The sequence below is a fragment of the Rhincodon typus genome, chromosome 25, assembly GCF_021869965.1.
Source record: "Rhincodon typus isolate 14 chromosome 25, sRhiTyp1.1, whole genome shotgun sequence".
Taxonomy (NCBI): Eukaryota; Metazoa; Chordata; class Chondrichthyes; order Orectolobiformes; family Rhincodontidae; genus Rhincodon; species Rhincodon typus.
In genome coordinates this window covers 7,410,989-7,423,894 of record NC_063356.1, presented here as the reverse complement: position 1 = coordinate 7,423,894, position 12,906 = coordinate 7,410,989, and the positions used below count along the sequence as shown (strand labels likewise).

General features: G+C 42.9%; 1 protein-coding gene across 1 annotated transcript in view; it reads left to right on the top strand.

The window, feature by feature from the left end:
• cntn2 (contactin 2) overlaps positions 1-12,906 on the top strand; it is a 189,180-nt gene that overhangs the window by 149,527 nt on the left and 26,747 nt on the right. Inside the window, exons 15-17 of the mRNA XM_048612184.1 lie at positions 582-740; positions 8,026-8,175; positions 10,087-10,157. Of these exons, the coding sequence (XP_048468141.1) occupies positions 582-740; positions 8,026-8,175; positions 10,087-10,157 (380 nt within the window). The remainder of the gene's footprint in view (positions 1-581; positions 741-8,025; positions 8,176-10,086; positions 10,158-12,906) is intronic.

Genomic DNA, 12,906 nt, shown 5'->3' with positions numbered 1-12,906 from the left:
CCCTGATATAAGACCCTTTGTTTCAGCCTATTCTGGTGCAATTGTACTTATTTCTTCCTGTATTGAAGTTAAATCATCATTCCCCACCCCAGTTCTAGAAGATTACATTTTGTCTCTTGCTTCAGTGCAGTTGTTACAAGATGTCTAATATCTTTTTCAATTCTAGATATGCAGCGATGTTTGTTCTTTCAACTGTCTCACCCCTAAGCTCTGGAATGCCTTCCCTACATTTCTCATCTTTATTTCCAAATCCCTCCTTACACTCACCATTCTCTATCCCTACATCACCCTCCAGCCCCACAACCCACCAAGTGTTTTGTATTCCTCCAATTCTAGCTTCCTGAGCATCTCCAGTTTTAATCATTCCATCATTCGTTGCCATTGAATGTTCAATTCTCCTCCCTAAAACTCTGTGCCTTTAAGAACTTCCTTAAAACCCACCACTTTATCCACATTTTTGGTCACCTAACGTGATATCTACAGTGGTATCTCAGTGTCATATCTTGCCTAGTTGTTCTGTTGTCAAGAGCCTTTTGGACATTGAAGGCGCTATATAAATGCATGATATTGTTGTTTCCCAGGTCCACCCGGTCCTCCAGGAGGTGTTGTGGTGAAAGAAGTTAATGATAGTTCGGTGCTGCTGAGTTGGAGTAGAGGCTTTGATAACCACAGCCCAATTGGCAAGTACATAATACAAGCCAGAGCATCACTATCTGACGAATGGAAGAATGTCAGAACAGGTATAGTTAGCACTGTACTAGATATATTTCCCTGTTTAAAGATTTGGGTGTGATGATGGCATACTGATTATGTGATTTGTAGTAGTCTGTGAGAGGCAAATGTGTTAATGTTTTATTAGTCGCATTGTTAAGTTTGTTAATGTCTTTATTTGAGGTTAGGAGAAACAGATGATGGCTATTAATTACAAATTAGAAAGGCATGGCTGCTGTGGTGCAGTGGTAATGTTCCTACTTCTGGACTAGAAGGCCTGAGTTCAAGTCCAGAAGTGTGTCATAACATCTCTGAACACGTTGATTTTTTTAAAAAAGAAATCTTTATGTAGGAGACAGCTGAGAGATTAGATGTGGGATGAAAGATGTGAGAATGAGGAAGTCGATAAACTCTAAAAGAAATGATATGTTCCTTGATTTCAGTCTCATCAATTGGCTTGGAATCTATTGACTGCAGTCATAGAGGCAGGTTTTAAGACTAAAGAAAATGTTACAGAATTTTAATTCTGTGAAATGTGCACCCAAGTTTCCAGCTTTGGCAATCCAAAAAATATGAGGTTAATAATTTTTAGCAATGTTTCACATATTAGTCGTCTAGATGGATATTCTCATATGTTTGGGTTAATCATGTTCTTCAAGAGAAAGAAAAATAAAAGTTGCCCATTGACTTGGAAAACCAAGAAAATAAAAAGGATTGTTAAAAGCACTGTAGATGCTGAAACACTGTCACTAGTAGAAGCCATGATGTGGAGGTGCCGGTGTTGGACTGGGGTGGACAGAGTCAGATGGCACACGACACCAGGTTATAGTCCAACAGGTTTATTTGAAAACACAAGCTTTCGGAGCACTGCACCTTCGTCAGGTGGGAAATTTTCCATAGTATATTGTCCTGTTTGGGACAAAGTTCATTTGAAGAGGATGTCCTGGAGAACAAAAGTTCAGAATTGCCCTTGCCACCATAAAAGAGATGTTGGAAAGAAAAGAGATTTCTAAATAAAATGGCTTGAGACAAGCCATCAATTATCAGATTGTTTCTCCTAGAAAAGTTCTAACCCTAAGAAACTATTAGATATCCTCAAAGTAGAGCAACTTTGGTTACAATGAGAATATGGGATAGTGTATTATCAGGTTTTGTCTTTAATTGCTTTTGTATTATTTCTGCATGTTGGAAAAACGTATTGAAAAGAATTGGGAATACAGGATCTGTTAACGATTGGTTGTATTATACAGGGCAACACGAAGGATGGATAGAAACTCATTTTGCTTTAATTACTCATGGAAAGTCTGCTTTAAAAATTGTAATTTTAAAAAGAGGAGAATCTGATCCTTTTGACCAATCTCTTGGCAGAACCACTTTTTTAAAAAAAGTTTAAGGTAACCTGCAGTTCTTACTACCTGTTTAAAGTAACCTGTTCTTTAATAACTGCAAAAAGATTGAATTAGGAGCAAATTACTGCAGATGCTGGAATATGTCCTGGAAATCACAGCAGGTCAGGCAGCATCCACTGTGATTTCCAGCATTCTTTTTCATTTTGATGTTATTTGTGGTGGTTTTATTTCCCATAAATGGACTGCCATGTCCACCCCCCAACATCGTTGGGACCAGCAGTGCAGCACAGCAGAAAGTCAGCTTGGGGGCAGGGGAAGAGAGATTACTGAAATCAATCACTTTAAATTCACCGCAGCAAGATTCCTAGTTTAACCTCACAACAGGCCAAAGCAAAATTTACCAGGAGCAGCTTGTTTGGAATGTTAACCTTTCTTTTATCTGGAATAATCAACTGTGGGTGGCAGTGCGGAGGAGGAGAATGCTGTTTATTTGTTTGTTCTTATTTGTTCTGCTGGTGTTGCATCTCGTGAAGGTATTGAACTTTCAGATGCAGGAGTGCGTTCAAGGATTACCAGGCCTCAGGTAAATGAGGCAGCAAACCCAGTCTACACAGCTGTCCCAGATTGCCCTTCGGACTGTACAAGTTGAAGGTTAATCACCAGACAACTGCTATAACCGAGAACCAAGAGAAAAATTAAAGGGCTTGTGGAATTAAGGGCCCATTTATGTACTAATTTTGTTTCAACACTTCAGTTGATTTGAAAGCTACGGCTCAGTTTATAGCCGCTAAATCACAAGATTCCAGTTTTTAAGTCCCAATCTTGATACATATTCCAAGGCTGATACTTTGATGGAGATAATGGGTAGGGGTATGGGGAAAAAGCAGGAAATCAGCATTAGATGATGATGCTCATTTGATGTGCTGGTGTAGATGTGATGGGCTGAATAGCCTCCTTCTGCACGGTAACACTTCTGCAAAATTCTTTTTTTTAATTCATGGATGGGATGTGGGTGGCACTGTCTAGGCCAATATTTATTATCCACCCCTAATTGCCCAAAAAGACAACCACATTGCTGTGGGTCTGAGATCACAGATAGGCCAGGCTTCCTTCCACAAAGGATATTAGTGAGTCCGTTGGGTTGTACAATAATGGTTATGCAGCCACAATGAACTTGCGTAGTGCTGTAGAACGGAGGGACCTTGGGGGATCAGGTACATAATTCTGTGAAGTTTGTATCACATGTAGACAGGGTGATTAAGAAAGTACGCTTGCCTTCATTGCTTAGATCTTTGAGTATAGGAGTTGGGACGTCATATTGAGGTTGTACAGGACGTTGGCGAGGCCTCTTCTGGAGTACGGTGTGCGGTTCTTGTTGCCCTCTTATAGGAAGGATATTATTGAACTGGAGAGGGTTCAGAAAATATTTGCCAGGATGCTACCAGAATGGACGGTTTGAGTTATAAGGAGAGGCTGGATAGGCTGGGACTTTTTTCACTGGAGCATAGGAGATTGAGGGGTAATCTTATAGAGGTTTATAAAGTCATAAGGAGCACAGATAAGGTGAATGACAAGGGTCCTTTCCCTAAAGTAGGGGATTTCAAGACGAGGGAGCATATTTTTAAGGAGAGAGGAGAAAGATTTAAAAAAGACATGAGGAACAACTTTTTTACACAGAGAGTGGTTCGTGCGTGGAATGCACTTCCAGAGGAAGTGGTGGATGCGGGTACATTTACAACATTTAAAAGACATTTAGGTAAGTACCTGAATAAGAAATGTTTGGAGGGATATGGGCCAAGTGCAGACAGGTGGGACTAGTTTATTTTGGGATTATGGACAGCAAGAACTGGTTGGACTGAAGGGTCTGTTTCTGTGCTGTATTACTCCATGACAGTGTTGCGTTCCAGATTTTTTGGGCTCAAATTTGACCATCTTCCATGAACTTGCACCACCAGAACATTAGTTTGAGATTCTGGACCACTAGTCCAGTGATGTTAGCTTCCCAGCAACGAGGTCAGGCTGCAATTTTGGAGTTGCGATTTTTCAGATGAGCCATTAAACCAAGGCCCCACCTGCCTGCTTGGATATGAAAGATCCTACTGTTTCCAGACAAACAGGGGAGTTATCCACAGTGTCCCTGCCAATATTTATCCAGAATTACAAAAATAAATTCACCGTCCATCCTGAGGGGTTTCGACACGGTAGATGTTGAGAAGATGTTTCGACTAGTGGAACTCTCTTGAACTAGGGGATGTAGTCACAGATAAAGGGGGCACTATTTTAAGACTGAGATGTGAAGGAATTTCATCTCCCAAAGGGTAGTGAATGCCTGGGCCTCTGCACCCCAGAGAGTTGTGGAGGTTAGATCACTGGTAGTACTTGAACAGAAGGGAGATAGATTTTTGAACTATTGAGGAGTTGAGGGCCATCAGGAGCTGGCACAGAAAAGGAGTCAAGGCCTGGGAGATGAGCCATGATCTTATAGAATGTGGGGTAGGGTGGGCTTCAGGGGCTGACTGGCCTAATCTTGCTCCCTGTTTCTTATAGTCATGGAGTCATATAGTCATACAGCGTGGAAACAGACCCTTTGGTCCAACCAGTCCATGCCGACCATAATCCCAAACTAAACTAGTCCCATCTGCCTGCTCCTGGCCCATATCCCTCCAAACATTTCCTATTCGTGTACTTATCCAAATGTTTTTTGAACGCTGTAACTGTAGCCGCATCCACCACTTCCTTTGGAAGTTCATTCCAAACACAGACCACTTCTATGGAAAAATATTGCCACTATGACTTTTTTAAATCTTTCTCCTCTCAACTTAAAAGTATGCCCCCTAGTCTTGAAATCCCCCACCCTAGGGAAAAGGCATTCACCTTATCTATACCCCTCATGATTTTATAAACCTCAATAAGGTTACCCTCAACTTCCCTCTCTCCCAGCCTATCCAGCCTCTCCTTATAACTCAAACCCTCTATTCCTGGCAACATTCTGGTAAATCTTTTCTGAGCCCTCTTCAGTTTAATGGCATCCTTCTTATAATAGGGTGATCAGAACTGCACTTCACAAGAGGCCTCACCAATATCCTGTACATTCTCAAATGAAGTCCCAACTCCTATACTCAATGTCTGAACAATGAAGGCAAGCGTGCTAAACACCTTCTTAACCTCCCAGTCCACATGTTCTTATGTTATCACATTGGTGTTTGTGGATTCTTGTCTGTACACAAATTGACTGCAGTGTTTCCGAGATTACAACTGTGATTATGCTTCAAATCTGCTTAATTGGCTGTAAAGAGACATTTGTTGGTTATGACGAAACATGATATACATCCCTTTCTTTCTTTTATCAAAGGAGGCATAGGGAAAGTAAGAAGGTTTACTGGATTCTAAACATTAACTCTGCTTTCTCTCCACAGTTGCTGCCAAACCTGAGTTTCTCCAGCAGTTCCTATTTTTGGGAGGGAAAGGAGGCTGTTTTGTGGGCATTCAGATCATGTGATGAAACCTGTAGGAATACACCTAATGAGGGTTGGCAACACTTCCTGCCCATCAAGTAGTTGAAAACACCACACACATGCCTCCCCACCTTTCCACATGTCACATTCCTGGCAAATAGAATCATTAGAAGTGATAAAGTACATCTTGTCCATGGCAACCCAAAGACAGCCAGATGCTAGCCTTTCTGCTCCTATGATGCTGCTAGCCTTTCTGCTCCTATGATGCTGCTAGGCCTTTCTGCTCCTATGATGCTACTAGCCTTTCTGCTGCTATGATGCTAATAGCCTTTCTGCTCCTATGATGCTGCTTGGCCTGCTGTGTTCATCCAGCTCTGCACCTTGTTGTCTCTTGCCCTTTCTAACCTCATTTTCCTGCACACGGCCCATTGCCCTGCAGCTTACAGCACCTAAGGTGTAGATCCAGGCACTTTTTGGAAGGGCTTAGAGTCTCATCCTCCAGCACCAACTCAGGCAACGCATTCCAGACATGCACCACCCACTGCATAAGAAAGATGTTTCCTCACATCCCCTCTTCTGCCACTTAAACTGGGAGTCATAGATTCAAGCTTTGAACTGTCTGCCAGGCAAATAAGTTCCTCCTGTCTAGTCTAAATCTACCCCTCACAATTGATGTTGTTGAGGTCTCCTCAGGAGTGCTGTATCCAGTTCTGGTCACCCTGTTATAGGAAGGATATTATTAAATTTGGAGAGGATTCAAAAAAGATTTGCCGGGATGTTTCTGGGAATGCCGGGTTTGGGTTGTAAAAATAGACTGGGCCTTTTTACACTGGAGCCTAGGAGGTTGAGGAATGACCTTATGGAGGTTTATAAAATCATGAGGGGCACAGATAAGGCGAAAAGCAAAGTTTTTTCCCCTAAGGTTGGAGAGTTCAAAACTAGGGGGTATATTTTTAAGGTGAAAGGAGAAAGATTTAAAAAGGACATGAGGAGCAACTTTTTTACACGAAGACTGGTTCGTGTGTGTAATGAACTGCCAGAGGAAGTGGTGGGGATGCGGGTACAGTTACAATGTTTAAAAGACATTTGGATGAGCACATGAATAAGAAAGGTTCGGAGGAATATGGGCCAACTGCAGGCAGGTGGGACTAGTTTAGTTTGGGAATATGTTTAGCATGGACTGGTTGGACCGAAGGGTCTTTCTCCATGCTGTGTGACTCTAATCATCCTAATCTAATCATCCGACTCTAATCAGCCTTCTCTGTTCCAAGGTAGATAACCCCAACATTGCCAGTCTCTCCTCATAGCTACAAATCTCCAGCCCTGGCAACATTCTGGTAAATCATCTCCGCACTCTCTCCAGAGCAATTACGTACTTCCTATGATGTGGTGATCAGAACTGCTCACAACACTCCAGTTGTGGCTTCACCTTTATGGACAGACACCTTTTTACCTGCTGGGTTTTCCGACAGGAAGGTTCCCATTTGACTTTCACAACTTCATTGTATCCCACAGCCCTTTACCTTTTGAAGTGTAGTCAATGCGAAGTGCAACGTAGGAAAACAAACAACCAATTTGCACACAGCAAGATCCAACAAATAGCAATGCAATTTTGTTTTCGCGGAGGTCCGGGACCCCAGAGAGAATTCCCCTGCTTATCTTCACAATGGTGCCACAGGATCTTTTACATCCACATGAGTGGAGAGCTGGGGGCTTGATTTAATATATGATTTGGAAGGTGGCATCTGCGACAGTGTATCACACGCCCCACTACTGTGCAGGGTGTGCCAGTCTGGATCCTATGTTCAGTTTTTCTGGAGTGTGACATGAAGACCTGGCCTTCTATCTCCAAGGCAAAAAGGATACCCACTGAGCCACAGATGATTGGAACGAAAAGAAGTAACTGGGATCTTGCTGTTCATTAATGGCTCAGCATGACATTCATTCACTGTGGCATCCAGTAAATGCAGTTTTTGAACAAAAACTAAAAGACTTGCAAATGCTGTAAATCAGAAACAAAAACAGGAGTTGCTGGAAAAGCTCAGCAGGTTTGGCAGCATCTATGGAGAGAAATTGGAGTTAATGTTTCAGGTCAAGTGACCCTTCCTCAGAACTGATGGTAGCTAGGAAAATGTCAGTTTTTGGGCTTTATCCCCACTTATCGTTTACTCCTTACCCTCTTCTCCCACCCTATCTTCTGCATAAAGAGGGAGAAGAGCAGTTGGACAGACAAAGGAGTGGATAACAATCTGGCTGGGAAGGTGAATAGCTAGTAATGGGGACTGTTAGTGGCTAACACTGGGTTGGGTAAAATAGCAGACTATGTCATAAAAAGGGCTTGGTGTGTGGTGATTAGAGTAAGGACACGGGAGAGCTCAAGCCCTAAAGTTATTGAACTCAATGTTGGCTCCAGAAGGCTACAGGGTCCCCAAAGCAGAAAATGCAGTTTTTGTCCCAGTTTGTGCAGCAGCCAATGTCTGACTCTTTCCTTTTGATTTGCATCTGGCAAGTTCCGCAACATATTGAGGGCAATGCAGAGACAGCCTGGGTAACCAACCTCACGCCATGGATGGATTATGAATTCCGAGTCATCGCCAAGAACATTCTAGGGACCGGTGACCCCAGCCTGCCCTCACAAACAATACGCACCAGAGAAGCGGGTAAGTAACATAACTTTCAGCTCCACCGGCCCTCAGTTGTGACCTTGCTGTGGCTTATTACAGAGACCTACTACAAACATGGAGAACCCCGGCTACTAGTAACACTACAATAAATGCTGTAAGTGCTGAGAATTGGAAACTCAGCTGATCAGGTAGCTAAGGTTTTGGAGTAGACCTGTAGCTCGGGTTGTGGGTGTTGAGGTTGGTTGGCTCACCGAGCTGGTTTGTTGTCCCGCAGACGTTTCGTTACCATGCTGGGTAACATCCTCAGTGCAGCCTCCGATGAAGCGTCGGTGTGTTTTCCCGCCTGGTTTTTAAACTCTGGGGTCCACTGCGATGGATTAGATCAGGTAGCAGCATCAGCGGAGAGAGAGAGAAAGAGACAGGGCTCTGAGCTGGATTTTTATCTTCGAGGTGGTAGAGGGAGTCAGCAAAATTCCCAGAACTTGCCGCACCCATGTTGGGAGAAAGCGCATGCAAGAACAGAGTTCTTCACTGATGGTGGGAGTGGGCTGCAGCTGGGGGGCAGCTGACCTGAGAAGTGTTTCAGAGACTGCCTCTGGGTTTCACACATGCCAGGGTGGGCTGTTTAAAAGGCCTGTCTTGATGCTGTGGGACTTCACCCCCAATGATAACAATAAAATGAAGAGCCTCTAGCCTTACCCCTTGCACACAGTCACCACGCCCCACCCCCGTATACACATTCGTCATGTACCATCCATGCTACCTATGCCCCTCTATCCACCTCCTTCATGGCTCCCAGTACCCCCATTCCTAGTTATCACATTTCCGTGCCCATTGACTCACTGTAATTTATTCGTTTATGTGAAGAGGGCATTGCTGGCTAGGGCAGCATTTATTGCCCATCCCTGATTGCCCAAAGGGCAGTTAACATCCAGCTATGGGTTTGGAGTCACATGTAGGCCAGATCAGGGAACGATGGCAGTTTTCTTAGTGAACCAGGTAGGGTTTTTCCAACAAATGATTTGTGGTCATCTTTAGACTCCTAATTCCAGATTTTTCTTTTTTACTGAATTCAAATTCCACCATCTGCTGTGGCAGGATTCAAACCCGGATCCCCAGGACATTATCTGAGTCTCTGGGTCTCTGGATTAACAGTCCAGTGATAATACCACTGGGCCATCGCCTCTCCTGTACTCTGTATGTAACACTGAATTATATAGTGGCAATTGTTTGTATAAGAAATGCTTTAAAAGAAAATCATTCATGGCTTCTTACTATGAAAAGAAATGTCCTTTAACTACAGGGCAATAAAAATGTCAATGATCAAGATCCTTTAAAATATCGCAGATGCTGCAGGCTCTTGAAACTTCAATCTTGCGTAAATAAATACGGCACACTTTTTATTAACTGGCATTGATGGGACCAGGAGTGTGCTGGTTGATCAAATATTCCAGATAATCAAGAGGTATATGTAACTGCAGTAAACTCTGACCAAGCGAAACTTCAAGACATCAGCATCTCGCAAAAAATCTATGTAAAATCATCAACACACCTCCTAAAATCAATGTAAAAACACACAGTAAGTAATAGAAATGTAATTCAGAGGAAATACACATCACTGTTAAACTTTATTTACAGCATCAATACATGTGGATTGCTGTATTTCAGGTATACAATATTTGCTGGTTTATCAAAAGAGCCAGTTGATAAGATGCTGGTTAAAACAAAGTTTGCTGCATTGTGATAAATGCAGCAGAGAGCTAGAGCTGTCAAACAAGTAATGTTTTTCTTGGAGGTCAGATGTGTCACCAGTCTAATGGATATCCAACCTCTCAGCCAAGAATACATGCTGAGCCTAATGAAGTTTTTGTTTGTCTTGATACTGTATATGCCCTTATATACAGCTCCATTCTTATGGTTAAATATATTCCACTTTGTGTTTCCTAGCTCCGACAGTTGCTCCATCAAACATTAGCGGAGGAGGTGGAGATCAGCATGAAGTCACAATATTGTGGACGGTATGTATTAAAGAGGGTCCACGTCTGGAACTGGGACGATCCCAGGCTTACAGTGCGAAGGCTCTCCAACTGCAAACTGGAAGATATAGGTTAGAACTGGAGCTTCTAGACAAAAGCAACCGCTTTGTTTTCAACCGTGAGAGGCATAGCCTTTATTGGCCCTTCCTTCTTGCCAGCACATCAGGGACAAATACACAAATGCAAAAAAAAAGATCTCAGATGAGGCTAAGGATTGCCATAACACTTTGCCCTATAGAATAATGATTCAGTCGTCTTGTCCCTTATTTTATCTCACCTTCTCAGCTTATACTTCCATTCCTTTCTTATCCATGTACTTATCAACTTCCTGTTATATTAATTATACTCTCCTGTCTGCCACTCCCTGCAGTAGCAAGTTCCACTTTCTAACCTGTGTGTTTATAAAATAATGACGGGCATAGATAAGGTAAATGACAAGGGCCTTTTCCCTAGGGTGGAGGATTTCAAGACTAGGGAGCATATTTTTACGGTGAGAGGAGAGAGATTTAAAAAAGACTTGGGGAGAGTTTTTTTTAACATAGAGAGTGGTTTGTATGTGGAACGAACCTCCAGAGGAAATGATGGATGTGGGGACAGTTACAACATGAGTACTTGATTAAGAAATGTTTGGAAGTGTACGGGCCTAGTGCGGGTAAGTGGGACTAGTTTAGTTTGGGATTATGGTCTACATAAACTTGTTGGACCAAAGGATTTGTTTCTGTGCTCTATGACTCTGTGTTTCTAAGTTGTTTCTTCTGAGTTCGCCATTGGACTTATGCATGACTTTCTGATACTTATATTTCTGGGTTTCAATGTCAGTTCCAACCCCAACCACCCATCAGCAATGGAAATATCTCTTCAACTTCAACCCTGTTAAACCTTTTACAACTTTCAAATACCTTATTTTAAAGGTCCTTTAAAGATTTGCGAATGGATGTGCACAAATCACTTGAGGTAGTAGGTCCAGTTGAGAAAGTAACTAAAAAGGCACACTGAATCTTGGGCTTTATAAAAAGAGGCTTAGAGTGCAAAAACAAAGCAGTTACTTTGAACCTTACTAAAATACTGCTTCAATCTCAACTGCAATGCAGAGTCTAGTCATGGGCACTGCAATTTAGAAACTAAATAAAGCCTGGGAAATGATTTATGAAGATGTTTCCAGGGAAGAGAAACTTTAGCTACGTGAATGGATTAGAGGGTCTGGGGTTGTTCTTTTCAGAGAAGCAAAGATTGAAAGGAGATATGAAAGAGGATTCAAAATCAAAATGACGCATTTAGACAGAGGAGATGGAGAGAGATCTTTCCTGTTGCATAAAAGGAATGGATAGGATTATAAAATCCATACAGTGTGGAAGCAGGGTATTCAGCTCGTCGGGTCCACACCGATCCTCCAAAGAGCATCCCACCCAGACCTACCCCCTACCCTATCCCTGTAACCCTGCATTCTCCATGGCTAACCCGCCTAACCTGCACATCTTTGTGAGTGTGGGGGAAAGCTGGAGCACCCAGAGGAAATCCACGCAGCCACGGAGAGAACATGTAAACTCCAGACAGACAGTCACCTGAGGCAGGAATCAAACCCGGATCCTTGGTACTGTGAGGCAGCAGGGCTAACCACTGAGTCACCATGTCACCTGTAATAGTGAGACAGTGATGTATATCATAGTGTAACAGTGACATCAGCTGCTGTGTGCAAGAGACTGTGATAAAAGGATGGAATAGTCTGCACTAGTGAGTGATGGACTGGCAGAGAATAGAATTTTGTGTAATTGTATAAAGAAAAATGTTTGCAGAAACCTACTGGAGCCAGACAACAGCTAGTGTTAGGTAAGGAGACTCTATTACAGGACACAAACTATCAGCAAAGAAAGGGATAGACAACTCTCCAATCTGCCAAGTTGAACCCAAGCCACAGGTCACAGGTTCCCAACCTGCTCCATTTGGAAAAAGTCTCAAAAACCAGATTAAAGGTCATTAAGAACCAGAAACGACTTGAAGAAAAAGTGAATGTTGCAGATCAGGAAAATGCGGAGAGTATGATGAAGGCAGATCAAAACTAATTTTAGTAATTACCTGAAATGAGAAAAAAGGATTGCAAGGTGACAGGGAAGGGAGAGGAAATGGTGTAACCTGAACTGCTCTTGGAGTGAGTCGACATGGACTGGATGGATTGAAGGGCCTAACTGTGCTATTACCTTTCTGTGAGTATATTACGTCACCCCTCAGCCTTCTTTCAAAGTTAAAGAAACCTGATCTGGTCAGACTTGCCTGAGATTGTGAAACTATGGCCTACTAGATTTGGTTTGAGCATTTATGGAATCTGGAAAAGAAAATTTCAGCTACTGCCCCAGCTCCAGGTCCCTTTGCTGAAAAATGCATGTGAGTTTGGAAATTAGAGAATACCACAGAGATAACAAGATGTAGAGCTGGATGAACACAGCAGGCCAAGCAGCATCAGAGGATCAGGAAGGCTGACGCTTCGGGCCTAGATCCTTCTTCAGAAATGGGGGAGGGGAAGGGGGATTTGAAATAAATAGGGAGAGAGGGGGAGGCGGATAGAAGATGGATAGAGGAGAAGATAGGTGAAGAGGAGACAGACAGGTCAAAGATGCAGGGAATGGAGCCAGTAAAGGTGAGTGTAGGTGGGGAGTTAGGGAGGAGATAGGTCAGTCCAGGGAGGACGGACAGGTCAAGGGGGCGGGATGAGGTTAGTAGGTAGGAGATGGGGGTG